The sequence below is a fragment of the Leucoraja erinacea genome, chromosome 23, assembly GCF_028641065.1.
Source record: "Leucoraja erinacea ecotype New England chromosome 23, Leri_hhj_1, whole genome shotgun sequence".
In the NCBI taxonomy this organism is placed as follows: domain Eukaryota; kingdom Metazoa; phylum Chordata; class Chondrichthyes; order Rajiformes; family Rajidae; genus Leucoraja; species Leucoraja erinaceus.
In genome coordinates this window covers 11,218,602-11,238,628 of record NC_073399.1, presented here as the reverse complement: position 1 = coordinate 11,238,628, position 20,027 = coordinate 11,218,602, and the positions used below count along the sequence as shown (strand labels likewise).

The 20,027-nt window shown below is 45.6% G+C and overlaps 1 protein-coding gene across 2 annotated transcripts in view; it reads left to right on the top strand.

The window, feature by feature from the left end:
- Window positions 1-7,654: 7,654 nt before the first annotated feature.
- tha1 (threonine aldolase 1) overlaps window positions 7,655-20,027 on the top strand; it is a 56,718-nt gene continuing 44,345 nt past the window's right edge. Inside the window, exon 1 of one of the 2 annotated variants that reach the window (XM_055653865.1) lies at window positions 7,655-8,305. In XM_055653865.1, the coding sequence (XP_055509840.1) occupies window positions 8,107-8,305 (199 nt within the window). In that variant the 5' untranslated portion in view covers window positions 7,655-8,106. The remainder of the gene's footprint in view (window positions 8,306-20,027) is intronic. The other variant, XM_055653864.1, reaches the window with a different exon arrangement.

Sequence of the window (20,027 nt, the reverse complement as noted above, 5' to 3'; positions counted from 1 at the left end):
CTCCTATACTCAAATCCTTTTGCAATGAAAGCTAACATACCATTCGCTTTCTTTACTGCCTGCTGCACCTGCATGCCTACCTTCAATGACTGGTGTACCATGACACCCAGGTCTCGCTGCATCTCCCCCTTTTCCAATCGGCCACCATTTAGATAATAGTCTGCTTTCCCGTTTTTGCCACCAAAATGGATAACCTCACATTTATCCACATTATACTGCATCTGCCAAACATTTGCCCACTCACCCAGCCTATCCAAGTCACCTTGCAGTCTCCTAGCACCTTCCTCACAGCTAACACTGCCCCCCAGCTTATTGTCATCCGCAAACTTGGAGATATTGCCTTCAATTCCCTTATCCAGATCATTAATATATATTGTAATTAGCTGGGGTCCCACCACTGAGCCTTGCGATACCCCACTAGTCACTGCCTGCCATTGTGAAAAGGACCCGTTTACTCCTACTCTTTGCTTCCTGTTTGCCAGCCAGTTCTCTATCCACATCAATACTGAACCCCCAATGCCGTGTGCTTTACATGGCTGATCTATCTCTCCCTCCTAACCCCATTCTCCTGCCTTCTCTCCATAACCTCTGACACCTGTACTAATCAAGAATCTATCTCTGCCTTAAAAATATCCATTGACTTGGCCTCCACTGCCTTCTGTGGCAAAGAATCCCACTGATTCACCACCCTCTGACTAAAGATGTTTCTCCTCATCTTCCTAAAAGAACGTCCTTTAATTCTGAGGCTATGTCCTCTCGTCCTGGACTCTCCCACTAGTGGAAACATCCTCTCCACATCCACTCTATCTAGTTAATATCGATTAACTGCAAAATAATCTTATTTTCCATAAAAACAGAGAATAATGGAAATCTCCACTGGGTCAGACAGCATTGGTGGGTTGAGCGACAATGTTAATGTTTCAAGTCTTCTGTTTGTGATCACCTATCATGGATAGTTACATGGCAGTGGTTCATTTATTGAATGATAAGAGCAGAATTGGTAATCATAAAGATTTTCACAACCGTAACGTACTTCTGAGGGGAAGCCCGAAATTTGTCAAATATTGCCAGCAAATGCACACCAGCAGATGCACACCACAATTTATCAGTTTAGTTTAGTTTATTGTCACGTGGTGCGAGGAACAGTGACAAGCTTTCACTGTATCTCGGTCCGTGCACGTGACAATAAACTAAACTGAACTAATAACTGAACTGAACCACGGTGGAGCAGCAGTTGCTGCCTTACAGCGTCAGAGACCCCTGACTACGGGTGCTGTCTGTTCGGAGTTTGTACGGTCTCCCTGTGAGCGTGTGGGGTTTCCCCAGGTGCTCTGGTTTCCTCCCACACTCCAAAGACGTACAGGTTTGTAGGCTGAGTAAAACATTGTAAATTGTCCCTCGTGTGTGTGTGTAGGATGGTGTTAATGTGCGGGGATCGCTGGTTGGCGCAGACTCCGTGTGCCAAAGGGATTGTTTCCGCGCTGTATCTCTAAACTAAACAACCTTCACTTTGACTGCTCGTATGATAAAGGCAATACCCCTGTACTTACAGAACTTTGGAGGAACAAAACTTAGTACAGCCTAGAAATAAAAAGAAAAAGCCATTAAGTTTGTTACAAATGATATAAGTATCATACAATTGTCATGATATTTTGGAGACATAAGGAACTGCAGATGCTGCAATCATGAGCAAACGACAAAGTGCTGGAGGAACTCAGTGGGTCAGGCAGCATCTGCGGAGGGGAATGGACAGGTCGGGACCCTTCTTCAGACTGATTGGAGTGCATGGAACATAGAACAGTACAGGAGCGGGCCCTTCGGCCCACAATGTTTGTGCCGAACATGATGCGAGGTTAAACTGATCTCATCTGCCTGTATGTGATTGAAAGGGGGAGGGAAAGCAGGAAAAGAGAGTTGGGGAGGTGGAGGATGACAAAGCTTGGCAGGGGCGGTGGGGAGAGGGAGAGCAAAGTATCCTGACGCAGGATACTTTGTAACGTTGTCGGTGTCCTTTGTGTGGTGACTCTTTGCATACCGTGGGTATACAAATCAAAGAATATCATTGTGACTTGTCACATGTGACAATAAAGTTTTCATTAATTTGAAAAGGAAACATGATATTTTATTGTGTGAGAAAATATTCCAATGTTTTAAGGGTTAAATTATGAGAACAGATACCATAACCTGTGGGTTTACTCTCAATGTGTGGTGCAAGTTTTTCACATAGAGAAAGATGGAAGCCAGGAACACACCGCGAGGAGTGGTTTAGTTTAGTTTAGTTTAGAAATACAGAGCGGTAACAGGCCCTTTGGCCCACCCAGTCCGCACCAACCAACGATCTCCGCACATTAACACAAGCCGACATGCACTCGGGACAATTTACACTGATACCGAGCCAAAGGGCATCTTTGAAGTGTGTGGTGAAACTGAAGATTTCGGAGAAAACCCATGCGGTCACTGGGAGAACGTACAAACTCCGTGCAGATCGAACCCGAGTCTCTGGCGCTGCAAGCGCTGTAAATCAGCAACTCTTCCGCTGAGCCACCGTGCCACTCTCGTGGTGGAGGTTGAGAGATGGGCATTTCAGAGGCTTTTGGAAGGCACATGGATATATGCAGGGAATGGAGGAATATAGCATACGTGCAGGCAGAGCAGATTACATTAACTTGGCATCAAGTTTGGCACGGACATTGTGGGCCAAAGGGCATGTTCCTGTGGTGTATCATTTTACGTAAAGGGACCATAGAATGAGTCAGTTCAAATGTTTTTCTACTCCTTTGGACTGCAACAAGTGGACAAAAAAGAACATCTGTGTATCACTCACATTTGAGACACTCTGCCAGACAGGATGCATGGAACAGTTAAGAGGGAAATGTTTGTGATCTTCATTGTTCATCAGCTGCATTCCCAGAATCAGTCTCGCTAGATAATTCAGTAAGTTACCAAATCCAACCCAGGTGGGTGAATGCTCATGTCAACTGGTGCAAGTAATGCAAGTCGCACACAACTCAAAACATTTCCATTGAATTTATTTCTCAGATATACGAGATGCTAAAGTTTAGTTTAGTTTAGAGATACAGCGTGGCAGCAAGCCCTTCGGCTCTTCAGCCCATTGAAACCGCGCCGGCCGGCGATCCCCACACATTAGCACTATCCAACACTAGGGACAATTTTTACATTCATACCAAGCCAATTAACCTTCAAACCGGTACGTGTTTGGAGTGTGGGAGGAAACCGAAGATCTCGGAGAAACCCCATGCAGGTCACGGGGAGAACGTACAAACTCCGTACAGACAAGCACCCGCAGCCAGGATGGACCTGGGGTCTCTGGCGCTGTAAGGCAGTTGCTCTACCGCTGCACCACCGTGCACCGATTCTGGTAGATGATTCAGTACGTTACGAAATCCAACGTAGACTGCACATCTCAACTGGTGCAAGTAATGCAAGTCTTACACAACTCGTAACAATTTCCATTGAATTTATCTCTCAGATATACGAGATGCTAATGTGTAGAATACTAATGGAATTGCTATTGATAATTGAATATGTAAGCAAGTATTTTGTTGTTTTCCAGTAAACAACAGTTGCAACATCATTTTTAATGCATCGAACTGTGATAACTGTATTGACTAATTTCCTTGAATGGGTCTGGTTTTAACCCTTCATGTACTTTAAAGAAATAGGTAGCGTAGGAAGGAATTGCAGATACTAGTTTAACCCAAAGATAGACACAAAATGCTGGAGTAACTCAGCGGGACAGGGCGGCATCTCTGGAGAAAAGTAGTAGATGACGTTTCGGGTCTGAAGAATTAAATTCTTACTTTGCTTCAGCACAACAGAATATAGTAGGTATGAATATAGAACATATCAGTGTGTCCATATACCATTATATAAATATATACACACATCAATAAATAAGCAGATAAAGTGCAAATAAACAGATAATGGTCTATTAATGTTCAAAGATTTGTTTAGGTTGAGTTTAATAGCCTGATGGCTGTGAGGAAGAAGCTGTTTCTGAACCTGGACGTTGCAGTCTTCAGGCTCCTGTACCCTCTACCTGAAGGTAGCGGGGAGATGTGTGTGTAGCCAGGATGGTGTGGATCCTTCATGATGCTGCCAGTCTTTTTGAGGCAACGACTACGATGGACCCCCTCGATGGTAAGGAGGTCAGAGTCGATGGTGGACTGGGCAGTGTTTGCTACTTTTTGTACTCTTTTCCACTCCCGGGAATCCACAGCACCTGGAGGAAACCCACGTGGTCACGGGGAGAACGTACAAACTCTGTACAGACAGCACCCTCATACAGGATCGAACCCGGGTCTCTTGCGCTGTAAGACAGCAACTCTACCTCTGTGTGCTAATGCGCCTCCCCTTTAATCTTTAATCGAAGGGCCTGTTTCCAAATTGAGGGGACATGATGTACGAATTCAGACATTACATTGAGTCACTGAGTTTGCCGGTTACTTAGTTTATTAGTCTGAGGAAAGAATGTCCACGATTTGAACTGCAACCAAGGGGATTCAAATGAAAAGAACTAGAGACTAACATGAAGGGGCTGCCAAAGCGCTTTGCTTCAGGCTCAGTGACATAATGTTCAGGAAAAAAATCATTAACAATGTCTGGGTCATGGAATGGTAAGTCCAAGAATGTGAAAGAGCGCACATCTTAAAAGCTTGAAAGGAAATCACTTTCGTGACGATTTCACTGTTTTCATAGCATTTTATTTCTGCGAAGACCTTCGGGCAATTTCAGAACAATTGTTCACAGGGCTTGTTGCTGACGTATCGAGTTTGACACAACTCAGATTAGTAATGAGTTTCATTCTTCATTACCTGCAAATCATTTGTTTTTCTTTTATTTCATTTACTGTCTTTCCTCACGTTAGCCTCCACAGCTGGGAAGGTCTGAATCACACTTACTCACAGCCACTGTTGACAAATTCATATTGAGCAACAGAAGAATGAAGTAGCCCTTTTAAAACATTCCCATATTTTTTAAGCTTTTGGCCGTCTGCCCAATTGTAACCCCTTCTGTAGTTTTGCATCTCTCTTGTGAATCCCTTGGGCTTAGCCTTAGACTTCAGATATAGAGCAGGGTAACAGGCCCTTCGGCCCACAGAGTCCGTGCCGACCGGCGATCACCCCGTACAGAAACACTATCCTACACCCTAGGGAGAATTTACAGAAGCCAATTAACTTACAAACCTGTACGTTTTTGGAATATATTAGAATCCCTGCAGGTAATTTAGTTTAGTTTAGTTCAGAGATACCGCCTGTAAACAGGCCCTTCGGCCCACTGAGTACACACTGACCATCAATCACCCGTATACTAGTTCTATGTTATCCCAGGTTTGCATCCTACACACTAGGGTCAATTTACAGTAGCTAATTAACCTACAACCCTGCACGTCTTTGGGAGGAGACTGGAGCACTCGGAGAAAACCCACGCGGTCACAGAGAGAACGTACAAAATCCATAAAGACAATACCTGTTGTCAGGATCGAACCCGGCTCTCTGGAGCCAAAAGGCACAAACTATACCGCTGTGCCACCATGCCGCCCTTATTTCACCGTTCCTGTAAAGCTGGCACATGGAGTCGTACAGCATGGAAACAGAGCCCTTCAGCCCAACTCGACCATGATGAACAAGATGCCCCTCTAAAATAGTCCCAATTGCCCACGTTTGGTCAATAAAGATAAAGTCTAAACTTTTTCACTATATATACCTGTCCAAATGTCATTTAAATGTTGTTATTGTACCTGCTTGACTACTTTATCTTGCTGTTCGTAAAATTTACTGAATATACTAAATTCATTTTATTCCGAATAAAGTTTATTTTTTTTTAAATAGACAGGGTAGGGTTGGGTCAGAACCTTTCTTTCCTGGGTGGAAATGTCAAACAGTAGAGGGCACAGCTTTAAGGAGATAGAGCAAGGTTTAAAGGAGATGTGCGGGCCACGTTCTTTAGCACAGATGGAGGTGGGTGTTTGGAATGCACTGCTAAAGGGTGGTGGTGAATCCAGATATAATAGTGGCACTTAAAAGGCTTTTAGATAGGCATGTGGATATGCAGAGAATGGAGGGATAGGGATCCTGTGCATGCAGAGGAGATTCGTTCAACTTGGCATCATGTTCACCACGGACATTATGGGCCGAAGGGCCTGTTTTCTGTGCGATGTTGTAACTGTATAGAGGCAGCTTGGAAGGATCTCCCGGTTGCTGGACACTTTAATTCTCCTTCCCTTTCCTACACAGATCTTTCTGTCCTCCATTGTTTGAGTGAGGTTAAGCGCAAATTGGAGGAACTGTATCTCATATTCGCTTGGGCAGCTTACAGTGGTATGAATATTGATTTCTCTAACTTCAAGTAACCCCGGCATTCCCTCTCTCCATCCCTGCCCCGCACTGGCTTCTAATTTTCACCCTACAAACAGCTAACAATGGCTTGCTCCCTTTATCATCCACTTTTTTGCATATCTTTCATTCATTGTTCTTTATCTCTCCACATCACTGTCTATATCTCTTATTTCCCTTATCCCAAACCAGTCTAAAGAAGGGTCTCGACCTGAAACATCACCCTTTCCTTCTCTCCAGAGATGCTGCCTGAGTTACACCAACTTTTTGTGTCTATCTTCGGTTTAAACCAGCATCTGCAGTTCCTTCTTACACATAGGTTAGTTTATTGTCACGCATACCGAGGTACAGTGAAAAGCTTTTGTTATGTGCTAACCAGTCAGCAGAAAGGCAATACATGATTACAATCAAACCATTGTATAGATACATGATAAGGGAATAACGTTCAGTGCACGGTAAAGCCAGCAAGGTCCGATCAAAGATAGCCGAGGGTCACCAAAGAGGTAGATAGTAGTTCAGGTCTGCTCTCTGGTTGTGGTTGATGATTCAGTTGCCTGATAACAGCTGGGAAGAAATTGTCCCTGAATCTGAAAGTGTGCGTATTCACAACATTTCAGCATGTCATAGCACGCAGGAAGAAACTAGTCAACACCACATGAACTTTCATCAGACTGAAAGTTAACATATGAATGAGGAATGCAGCACAATAAAATGGTGGATGGACAGACATCAGTGATCTTAACTCAACAGCAAGTGCAACTGTGGAGAGGTACAGACAATGGCCCACCTACTGACTTGCGGCGGAGAGGCATGCACTGCGGACCATCTCCGCAGAGGCACAGATGTGGCACTGGCTGTGGCAAAGCGATGGCAGATCATCATCTGCCACACGAACGGAAAAAAAACTCAACAGAACCTCATATTTTGTTGGGAACAACACCTCATATTTCGCTATTCTAAATGTAATAAATCCAAAGAGGGTCTCCTTGTGTTGGAAGGAACTGCAGATGCTGGTTTATACCGCAGATAGACACAAAATGAGAACATGGATAGTTGACGTTTCAGGTCGGGACCCTTCTTTGCTCAGCCTCCTTCCTTTCTTCTCCTCCAAGTATCTCACCTTCTATTTTCCCTTTGACCCTCTTCTCTCCAACACCTTATCTTCCCTCCCAAAATCTTCACAGTCCTGCTCTTCAACCCTGTAGAAGTTTGTTGTCTCGTTGGACAACTCTGGAGAACGTGGATAGGACGTTTTGGGTCAGGGCCCTTCTTCAGACTGAAAATTAGGAGTGGGCAGCGTTGAACGGGCAAGGATGGGGGAAGAACGCTAGGGAACAAGGGACAGGGATGGGAAAGGATTGGAATGATGGACCAGCGGGGATGATGCTGGTAAGTGAGAGGACGGAGTGTGTGGGTGAGTATAGCAGTGGGGGAAGAGAAGAGTGGGGGTCAAACAAGCAAGTGGAAATGTGAGCAGAGGATGAAGGAGGATAAGGGAAGGGGCAGAGCTGGAAGGAAAGGCACAGGACGAAGGGGGCAAAGAGAACGGTAGGAGGAGCAGGTGGAAGGGAAAGGAGAGAGCAGCGCTAGAGAGGGAAGGGAGAGGAGAGGAGAGGAGAGGACATAGTTAAAGAGAGAAGGGAGAGGGGAGGAATAGGCTTGGGGCTGGAGACAGCTCCTGGGGCTCTGGGATTGCCTGTGATCCAGGCCAGAGAGGGTCAAGGCCGGGGCCGGGACGGGGACGGGGACGATGCGCTCCGGGCTGCTGAGGCTCCCCGCGGCCGGCCGCCGCTGGTACCGGGGCTCGGGGCATCGGGCAGAGGCCGGGCCGCACCGGGTGATCGACCTGCGCAGCGACACGGTGAGCCGGCCCGGCGCGGCCATGCGGGCCGCCATGGGCAGCGCCGCAGTCGGGGACGATGTGTACGGAGAGGACCCCACCGTCAACGGTAAGGAAAGGCCGAGGCTGCGGCCTAGCGTCGCGGGATAGTGAGAGAGCGAGAGAGGAGGAGAGCGGGAGAGGGAAAGTGTGAGAGAGGGGAGGAAGGGAGGAGAAGGGAAAGACATGAGAGGGGCAGAGGATAGCAGGGGAGGGTGAAGGAGGGAGAGAGGGAGAGCGGATGGGGTAGAAGGGAAGAGGAAGGCATGGGGATAAATGATGGGGATGGGGATGGGTGGGAGGAAGGAGGGGATTGGAAGTACATGGAGGGAGGTTGGGAGGGGGAGGAGGAGGAGGAGAGGGGGGACGGGGAGGGGTAGTGAGAGAGGGGGGAGGGGTAGTGAGAGAGGGGGGAGGGCAAAGATACTAGAGGAGTTCCTCTAGTATCTTTGGGGGTGGGGTAGTGAGAGAGGGGGGAGAGAGGGAGGGGGTATTGATAGAGAGGGGATGAGGAGGGGGTAGTGAGGGGGAGGGGAGAGAGGGAGGAGGAGAGAGGGGTAGTGAGGGGAGGAGGAGAGAGGGGAGGAGGAGAGAGGGGAGGAGGAGAGGGGGTTGTGAGAGAGAGGGGAAAGAAGGGTTGGATGGGAGGAGGGAGATATGTATAGAGGAGGGTGGAGGGACGAGTAAGGGTTGGGGTAGAGAGAGAAAGAGAGGGGGAGGGGGGAGACCGGAGGCAAGGAGACCCACTGTAACTGTTGTCTCCATTGATCACATTTATGTATAGTATTATCGGATCTGACTGGACAGCATGCAAAACAAAGATTTTCACTGTTTTCGGTACGAGTGACAACAATAAACCTAAACCTAAGTCCTTCTTTAAAATATAAAAGACAAAGTGCTGGAGTAACTCAGCAGGGCAGGCAGCATCTCAGTAGAACATAGATAGGTGACGTTTCGTGTCTGGGTCTGGGCCTGAAACGTCAACCCGAAACGTCTAGAGATGCAGGTAAGGGAGGGTTTTTGATGAGGAAGAACAAACTCAGATAAGGTCTTAGAAGCTAGACAAAAATGCTGGAGAAACTCAGCGGGGTGAGGCAGCATCTATGGAGCGAAGGAAATAGGCAACGTTTCGGGTCGAAACCCTTCTTCAGACTTATCTTCTTCAGATGAGATATTCCTGGGGGGTTGCTATCTGGGTAGAATTTAGAAACAGAAAGGGAATGATCACTTTGATGGGACTGCATTAAAGCCCCCAATAGTAAGAAGGAAATAGAGGTGCAGATGTGTAGGGTGATTGCAGATAGCAGTAAGAATAATTGGGCAGTATTTGTGGGAGGTATCAACATCCTTATGGGGCTTTTTGACGGGGCGACTTCACGCAAGATGTGACCAGAGTGAAGTGGTCGTGGTCTAGCACGATATCATACGATATAACGGGGGGGTAGACAAAGAGTTCCCACGGTACTCGGCATTTCTGTTATTTGTGCGAGTGACTTGTCCGTCTCCCGAGCTTTCCCGTTAAATCTTGAATGAGCATTGTAAACTGTCAAGTGCAATTAAATCATCACGTGGCACAAATGATGTCATAATTTATTTCATGGCTCTTAGAGACATGATTCCAACCTCAAACACAGAGAGTGTAAAAGCTGTCTGCAACTTTTTTACTTTGCAGCTGCAGGGCACAGACAGACTTATAAGAGAAGTTTAAGTTAACTGCAAAAACAGCACTTTTACATCTATAGCATTGTATGTTTTTAAATCTTGGATAACATTAAATGGTTCTCCTGTTGATGAACTGATATATCGTTATATATACTCACATGAGCACCCGGGATACTCCGCAGCCTTCATCTCCAGCAGGTTCCGTTTTCTCTCTCCCTGTTTCTATAATCCTGTCTGGATTTATCGTAGAGAATCTCGTTAAATTGGTACCATTCTACAAGTTCCCCCTCTTGTTCCCTGGAGAAGTTATATGGCCTTACCTTCTGCCATCTTCCCTTTACATAAGCGTCTGTAGAGGCTATTCCTACAACGGCTACTGGGGAGGTAATCTGAAATCCACCTTGCTCACCCTCTCCCTGCTCCAAGGAGCCCAAAGGCAGTGTTATCTCTAGCATCTCCTGTTGCCTCTCCACCTGTCTCTCTTGCTGCGTCTCCTCCTCATTCTCCTGCATGGCAAAAACCTTTCTGACACGCTTTACCCCCTTTCTTTGAGCTTTTCTGGGAGCCATCTCTGCGTGTTCCTGTTAAAAAGATTCTCCAACAATGACAATGAGGTGGGACGTCCTCGATGGACACATGTTCCATTGGCAACATTGAGAACACCTTTTTTACTCACCTTCTGTCCCCTCTGTCCAGCTTCCGGGTTTACCGTTCGCAGGAGTTCCAACGGTAACCGCAAGAGTTACTACGGATATCGCACTGGCCACTACGTTCATAAAATGTTGCAATGCTCAACCACAAGTGTACAAGTCACTCTTGGAGAAATTCAAGCTTGCTTGAATTTTCTCCCGAGTACCCAAGTTACACGATTACCTGCCGTTAGCGCCACGGTGGTCCACGGTGGTCCACGAATGCCGTACTGTTATCGCACGAGGTTCCCACGATGTTAAACTCTGGTTACCTCTTGCGTCAAGTCGTCTCGTGAAAAGGGGTTTTAGCATTGACTAGATCTCCCGTGGTGTAAAGGGCTTGGACGGGATGAATCTGTTAAATGTGTTCAAGAAAGATTCCTCAATCAATACAAGAAACATTTATTGTCACATGTACCAATTGGTACAGTGAAATTACATGTAGAGGGTCTACAAGAGAGGTATTTTGGATTTCACCCATTTCTTCAATGTGTACAAAACCTATTAGTGTCTAAGCCTGGGCAATACTACATATCTATGTATATTTGTAGCAGGGAGTACAGCCATCTGAAAATCAGTGCAGCAAATCAACTGAGATTGATAACTAAAGATAGACACAAAATGCTAGAGTAACCCAGCAGGTCAGCCAACACCTCTGGAGAACATGGATAGGTGAAGTTTCGGGTCGGGGCCCTTCTTCATACTTGAGATTGATAACTACAGTGCAAACAATTTATTTATAGGAATAAAAGAGCAAATCATATGGGAATCAAGTAAGACACAGCATTTAAAAGGCAAAAGAGCAAGTTGATGATTTTGGTGAGACCCATATCAATATTGTACAGTAATCCTGATAAGTTAAAAACTCCTGTCCTGCTGAGTTACTCCAGCATTTTATGTCTGTACAGGTTAAAAAGTTAACTGTTTTCTTAACTTTTCCTTTCATCAGTTCTTAAATCTCTTTTTTTGTTTCTGCGATTTTTTTTAAACATGTTTTGTTGGGATTACCAACATGTTGATACACAAGCCAACTAGAATTTGCTGCATTGCTTTGCTTGTGGTGTTCAAGAATAATCTTCGGGAAACGTCATAACAAATATCTTCTAATCCTTTCCAAATGAGTTTCGAAATTGTGGACAATCCAGATTTATGGGTTTCCCAAGAGAATCTTCCCAGTTCATTCCCTGCCTTCTTTCGCCATCCCACAAAATATTAATGTCCGCATGTCAACACATTTCATATTATGTTTAAAATGCTTCAGGCTGTTTAGAATATATACTATAGTTTCAATTGTGCAAAGTTGGATGCAATATAAGCAAATTATTAAAACGTGGTGTCTAAATTTGAGAAAATCCAAAGTGAGAGAAGAAGATAATTGTTATTAAATCGAAATGTGAGTGCTGTCTGTACGGAGTTTGTACGTTCTCCTTGTGACCGCATGGGTTTTCTCCGGGTTCTCCAGTTTCCTCCCACACTCCAAAAACATGCAGGTTTGTAGGTTAATGGACTTCGGTAAATTAGTAAATTGTCCCTAATGTCTAGGGCAGTGCTAGAGTTATGGGGTGATTGCTGGTTGGCACGGACTCGGTAGGCCAAAGGGCCTGTTTCAGTGCTGTATCTCTAAAGTACAGTCTAAACTGGTTAATTTATAATAATTAGCATCTGCAGTTCTTCATTTCCACATTTTGACTGCTCAACTGCAAAAACTCCTCAAAGTATGCTTTGAAGAAGTTGCAGGTACTATAGCAACGTTAAGAAACATTTAGACAGGTAAATGGATAGGGCAGGTTTAGGGATATGGGCCAAACGCAGGCAGGTGGGACTAGTGTAGATGGGGCATGTTTGTTGGCATAGGCAAGTTGGCACTTCCGCTCAGTCCACCTTAACCTACCTACCTGACCTGTACATCGGTGAGACCAAGTGCGATCGCTGAACACCTCCGCTCAGTCCACCGTGCGGTTCCCGGAGGTTGTTTCAGTCTCCCTACCTGCTTCCACTACCTGCAACCTCCGGCAACCACTTGCAACCTCCGGGAACCGCACGGAAATCTTGGGTGGGGTGCAAAGTCTCCAGAGGTTTCCGTTCAGGTTTCCTAAGTGGGACAGGGGCATTAGCAGCGGTATGAACATTGACTTCTATAACTTCAAATAGCCCTTGCTTTCCCTCTCTCTCCATCCCCCCCCCCTTCACACTTCTCCCACCAGTCTTACTGTCTCCAACTACATTCTATCTCTGTCCCGCCCACTCCCCTGACATCAGTCTGAAGAAGGGTCTCGACCCTTTCACCATTTCCAAAGGGAGTTATGTGAGACATTCTCTCACTGCTCCTCCCCTCTGTGACTACTGCTGCTGCCTTCACGGACGCCTGGCCTGTTGAGTTACTCCAGCGCTTTGTGCCCAGCAGATTATCACTTTAATTACCAAAGTTTATTTTAATCAGAGTATGTTCCTGGGTAATGTATTTTGTTCTGGGCAGAATGATGGTTAAATTGCTGTTTCAAGGCGTTTGAAGAAAAATGTTTTGTCAAATGTAGCTCATTTAGCCATTTGCAGTCAGATTAAGACACGCATCTCCTATGGAAATTCAACACTTAGAAAAATATTTTCTACTGTTCTGTGTATTTAAAATTTACAGCTTTTCGTTAAAGCAATTTGGTTTTCCTGTTCTAGTTTGTTATTTCTAGCAATACGTTATAAAAAGTTTTTTTTACACTTCTTCATTCTGATGTAAGCACCTCTACCCCCGTAACATTGGTTAATGAGAGTATAGATGCTATCAACTTTCCATGGAGCATGAGCTCTTTAGTTATTTACATAACTCTTGTTCTCATCAACTGTGCCTAAAATCTGTCAATAACGTTGACATCTGTGGCTGTGAACCATTTAAGCATGCATCAGGTAGTGGTGTGGACCACATGGAATGGTTCTTGCCCTTTGATGATCCTTCGGAGTGAAGGATGTCTTGCCTCAACTCTAATCCTGTAGAGTGGAGAAATCTGCGTGAATTCATTGAATGGATGTGTTCGTTGTTCACAAACTGTCACATGGACCTGACAGAGTCCAAGTCCAAGTCCGGTCTAAGTCCAAGATGAGTGGAAATTTTGCATTGCTACAAACGTAGGTGCACACGCACACACGCACACAACACACACATGCACACACACATGCACACATCCACACAGACACGCACACAAACGCATACACACACCATACATAGATGCACACTGACACCTCTTCAAGAGTGTCTGAGCATCAGCGTACATGATTATTCAACTACATGAGTGGTCCTTGATCTTCTGAAAGGACTGTCTCTGCTAATAATATAGGCCCAATACAATACGATAGGATATGATAGAACTTTTTTATCCCAGGATGGAAATTGATCTGCCAACAGTCATAAAAACACAAAATACATGAAACGTGAAATTAAAGTGACTGGTGGAAAGGCTTGGGGGATGTGCAGATTGGGAAGGGTGGAGGGGGGGGGGGGGGGGGGGGGGGTCAGTCTACCCCACGACAGAAGGGGGAGGAGTTGTACAGTTTGATAGCCACAGGGAAGTCAGTGGCGTTCTGTCCTGCATTTGGTGGAACCAGTCTGTTGCCCCACTCGTGTCATTGAGTGATTATTTATGCTGGATTTCAAGAGGTGGGCAAAGAGAATCAAGGGAGCATATGGAAAGCATTGTGAACTGGAAAACAAGGGCTGAAGAAATTACTGGATGATAAATAATTCTTGCTCATCCTCCAAGCCTATAATATTGGATAAACAATGGAACAATATTCCTATAATAAACAATGGAATAAACGATATAAACATAATTTGAGTAATCTGGCCTCACTGCTTGTCCATGCCCTAAGTGGAAAAACTTAGGAAATATTTCCATCTTCATGTTTTCAAGAGAATTGTAGCTAACCTTATCAAACATTAAAAATACGTGCAGAATGTAAACTGCTGGAGGAACTCAGTGGGTCATGCAACATCTGGGGAGGGAAAGAGAGCTGTCGATGTTTAGGGTCAAAACCATGCATCAGGACTGAAAATGGCGAGGGAAGGTAGCTGGTATAAAGAGAGGGAGTGGTGAGGCAGGGACTGGCAGGTGATTGTGGTCTGAGGGGGAGAGGGATGTGATGGGTGGACAGAGCCAGGTGGAGGAGAGGGAGGGATGATAGGAGGAAGGAACTGTAGATGCTGGTTTACACCGAAGATAGACTCAACATGCTGGAGTAACTCAGCGGGTCTGGCAGCATCTCTGGAGAAACGGAATATAAGGTCAAAAGTTGATGGGCGTACGATTAGGTCATTTGGCCCATCAAGCCCACTCTGCCATTCAATTATGGCTGATCCATCTATCTCACTCCTAACCCCATTCTCCTGCCTTTTCCCCATAACCTCTGACACCTGTACTAATCAAAGTAGGTGATGTTTCGGGTCGGAACCCTCCCTTCAATTCCTTTTCTCCAGAGATGCTGCCTGACCCGCTCAGTTACTCCAGCATTTAGTGTCTACCTTCGGAAGATAAGAAATAGTGGACAAGGGGAAGAAAGGGTAGACGGGGTTGGGGGATGGGTGGGTGGCTAAGAGGATGGGTGAGGGGAGGGTGAAGACGGGTGGAGACAAGCAAGTTCAAAAGTATGATAAGAATGGGCTGGCAGGGATGGGTTGAGGGCCTATCTCTGTGAATCTATGATAATGGGAAGCATTAAGGAGAGCTGAAGGGCAAATGGAACCACATGGGAGAGAGTTCTGGTGGGTGAAGTGTGTGGGTGTTGGGTGAATAACCAGGAGGGAAGAGGGTGTGAAAATGGGTGATAGGTGGCTGAAGGCCGGTAATGATAAAGGGAACAAGAATGGAAAGACCGGAGGTAGAATAGGAGAGAGAGAGACTCAAGACTTAGATTCCAACATGGCAGTCTCTTGAACTCCATTAGAAGTCCTTGTAATAACGTACTCTTTATAGATATTTTCTTTGTCCTTCTGTCACTATTGTGCAGTGTTGGATATTTGATGAATATGATACTTTGAAAAAAAAGATAATGCACACGTTGATTCTTCAGAAAACGTACGTATGATGAAGGCAGACACATGGAACTGCAGACGCTGGTTTGGAAGAAAAGGCGCAAAGTACAGGAGTAACCCAGCAGGTCAGGCGACATCGCTGAAGAACATGGACAGGTGACGTTTTGGGTTGGGACACTTCTTCAGACTGATAGTAGGGGGGGCATCCAAACCTGAAACACCATCTATCCATTTTCTTCAGAAATGCAGCGTGACCCGCTGAGTTACTCCAGCACTTTGTGCTTTATATATGATGAGGAAGGCATTTGGTCATTGGATGAGAGGGGATCTTATTGAAACATGGAAGATTATTAAGGGTTTGGACACGCTAGAGGCAGGAAACATGTTCCCGATGTTGGGGGAGTCCACAACCAGGGGCCACAGTTTAAGAATAAGGGGTTAGCCATTTAGAATGGAGATGAGGAAACACATTTTCACACAGAGAGTTGTGAGTCTGGAATTCTCTGCCTCAGAGGACGGTGGAGACCGGTTCTCTGGACACTTTCAAGAGAGAGCTAGATAGGGTTCTTAAAGATAGCGGAGTCAGAGGATCTGGGGAGAAGGCAAGAACGGGGTACTGATTGTGGATGATCAGCCATGATCACATTGAATGGCGGTGCTGGATCAAAGGGCCGAATGGCCTACTCCTGCACATTGTCTATTGGTCTACTGGTTCCAAGGCAATCCTAGAACTTCAACTGGTAATGTTCTTTACTTGCACTTGCTACAGTTCAAAATAAATAGATGTGAATGGGCATTGTGGTCTGGGAAACAATTTTGAAGTGGGTTTGGTGTTGTAATACAGCCTAGTCACATTGTGTGGATACATCATGCAATGAGTAATCAGTGTTAGTGATTTTGATTGAACAGTAACTATATATGAGGATTTTGTGGAAAACTTGCCTCCTTTTCTTTGAAATCGTTTGCACTTTGTCACTACCACCCAGGAGCATCAGCAAGTCAGGAGAGTGCACAAGTTTCCAGAGTGGAATCTGGACTTGGTCTTTCTGACTCAGAAGCAACTGTGCCAAAGCTGGCCTAGACAACCTACTTATTTTACACAGCCTGCTTCATGCAGCTTGCTGCCCAAACATTGCTGGTAAACGCAAAAGGAAAAACTGTTCAAAACTACTTTTTAGCTTAAAGTTGCTAAGCAATGTGTTCATTTTGCTAGCAACAGAAGAGAGGGTTGGCAAGAGTTCTTAAAACCTAATATTTTTTGAATGATTCATGTCTTCAGTAATCTAGGTTCATTCTTATTGCAGTTTCTATTGGAAATTGGTTTGATAGAGTTTGTGTTGAACCAGTGTATAAACACATGTAGTTTACAGTGATGTGTAATGGAGGTCACTAAGTTTGCACTAAAAACTTGAGTTTCACTGTATCTCTAAACTAAACTAAACAAATCAACCTGGATGAATCAACTTATAAATACATCCATCCTTAGCATGTGCTTTAACACCAATGTAAGCCTTCAACGGAATTGTAATTTCAAATTCATAAAATTAGTACATTATTGCATTTCCCATTTAGCCCATATGATGAAGTCCACAATTTCACACAAACTGCTGGAGCAACTCAGCAGGTCAGAATGCATCCCTGGAGAACGCGGACAGGTGACGTTTCAGGTCAAGACTCCACTTCAGACTCTTCATTGAGGTCCAGATCCAAAACATCATCTATCTGTGATGCTCCCTAAACAGCTGAGTTACACCAGCATTTTCTTTTTTTGTAAGCCAGCATCTGTAGTTCCTTGTGTCTCCATGCTTTTACACCTTGGTTCAAAGAAATCTTTGCTGTACTTTCAAGAATGACTGATTGTTTTGGTGCGGTATAAATACTGGGAGGTATGAAAACAAGATGAGAAAATGGAATGGATTCAGTTAAGCCTTGATCAAGAAGTGAAATCAGCTTGCAAGGCTGAAAATTCAGAACTAAAAATTCAGAAGACATAGGAGCAGAATTAGGCCATTCGGGGCCCATTGAGTCTACTCTGCCATTCAATCATTGCTGATCTATTTATCCCTCTCAACACCATTCTCCCGGCCTCTCCCCGTATGTACTAGGGGCGCCGCATTGATGGCAGCATCTGCCTACAGTCTGTCTGTTTTTGTGTCTTTTTTTTGATTTTTAGTCAGTTTTAAAAGTTTGTTTTGGAGATTTCTTTAGCTTTTCTATGTGGCGGAGGGGGGTAGGGTAAGGGGGAAACCGTGTCCCAGTCACTTCCTGGCGAGGATGCGACTATTCTCCGAGTCACGTCCTCGCCCCCCTGGATTGGAGCGGCCTTTCCTGCCGGGGGCCCAGACCAGAGCTTCAGCAGCGGCGGCACAGCGCTGGATACATCGCGGAGCTGGGCAATTGCTTACCTGGATCGCCATTGAAGCTCCGGAGTGTTGGGCCTGCTGCTTCAACATTGGAGCTGTGGTTCGTAGAGCTTCCAGCGCGGGCGGCGCTGACTTCAACATCGTGGAGTCCTGGGGCCCTTTGCCGAGGGCCGCCAGTGTTGAATCTCCACCCAGCGCGGCATGTGGACTTCAGGAGCTGCGGACTCTGGTAGGAGGTGGCCGATTCGGATGTCCAAGCCGCTGAGGATGTCCTCCAGACCCGACATCGGACTTCCATCACCCCGGCGAGCGGGCATGAACATCGGGCCGCCCGTAGCGGCGACAGTGGGGGGTTCGGGAGCCCCCCGACCACGGGATGTCAGCAGAGGAGGATGACTGAATTTTGGAGCCTTCCCTCACAGTGGAAAACTTTGATCCCGCTGTGTGGGGATGTCTGTGTTAAAGACTATCGTGTTCTGTGCTCTTTATTATTCGTATGGCTGTACGGCGAACACACATTTCATTGTACCAATTGGTACATGTGACAAATAAATGCTTCTTGTATCTTGTAACCTTTGACAATGTTACTAATCAAGACCTACCAATCTCTGCTTTAAAAATACCCATTGACGGCCTCCACAACTATCTGCGGCAATGAATTCCTCAGATTCACCACACCCTGGATAATGAAATTCCTCCTCAACTCCAAACTAATGGGATATCTTTTTATTCTAAGGCTATGCCCTCTGGTTCTAGACTCTCCCATGACTGGAAACATTCTCTCCACATCCACTCTGTCTAGGCCTTTCATTATCTGGTACAGTTCAATGACCCGCCCCCCCCCCCCCATCCTAAACTCAAGCGAGTAGAGGTCCAGAGCCTTCAAACGTTCCTCATGCCTTAACCTAATCATCCCCAAGATCATTCATAGGAAACGGCGGCACAGTGGCGCAGCGGTAGAGTTGCTGCCTTGCAGCACCGGAAACCCGGGTTCGATCCCAACTAAGGGTGCTGTCTGCACGGAGTTTGTACGTTCTCCCCATGACCGCACGGGTTTTCTTTGAGATATTCAGTTTCGTCTCACACTCCAAAGGCGTACATGTTTGTAGGTTAATTGGCTTGGTATAAATGTAAATTGTCCCTAGTGTGTTTAGGATAGTGCTAATGTGCAGGGATCGCTGGTCGGTGGACCGAAGGCCTGTTTCCCCGCTGTATCTCTAAACTAAACTAAACCTCTTTACCAGAGCTCAGTGAGAATATTCCCACAGATAATGGTTGGAGTGAATAACGTACAGAATCTGAACAAGTATGTAAGGGAAAGTAAGCATGCAGGTACAGCAGGCAGTGAAGAAAGCGAATGGCATGTTAATAATAATAATAATACATTTTATTTAATGGTGCCTTTCAAGACACTCAAGACACCTTACATCACATAATCTATTATATATTAAAACTGTGTGGCTGCCGCCTGCCGCCTGGCGTCCGGCTGCCTTTCTGCCTTTTGATTCGCTGCTCCTTCCTATCAGCTTCCAACACACTTCAAAACAAAGTTGCAAGACAGGAACACTCTGAACTTTTCACCTCAATGGGATATCACAGCAAGTGCTTCAACAGGAGGGGGAGGGCCAATTGGTATTGCAATTGGAACTGCTGCAGCAGGCAGGGGAGGTGAAATTGGATTTTTTTTTTAAATCCACTGCTGAGGGAGGAATCTTACATTTGGGAACGGGTTCAGTTCCGTTGGAGGAGACGAGTGCATGGTGGAATATTGGGTTGGGGGATCACACCATTGGGGGAGCAGACCCAACGGCTCTGCACTTGGTCTAGTATCATTTAAATATCATTTAAGGTGGTGGAGGCAGGTTGGTTTTTTTCATTTAAAAATAAATTGGATAGTTATATGGACGGGAAAGGAATGGAGGGTTATGGTCTGAGCACAGGTATATGGGACTAGGGGAGAATACGTGTTCGGCACGGACTAGAAGGGTCGAGATGGCCTGTTTCCGTGCTGTAATTGTTATATGGTTATCAGTAATAAACATACAATAAGCAACAAAGCAT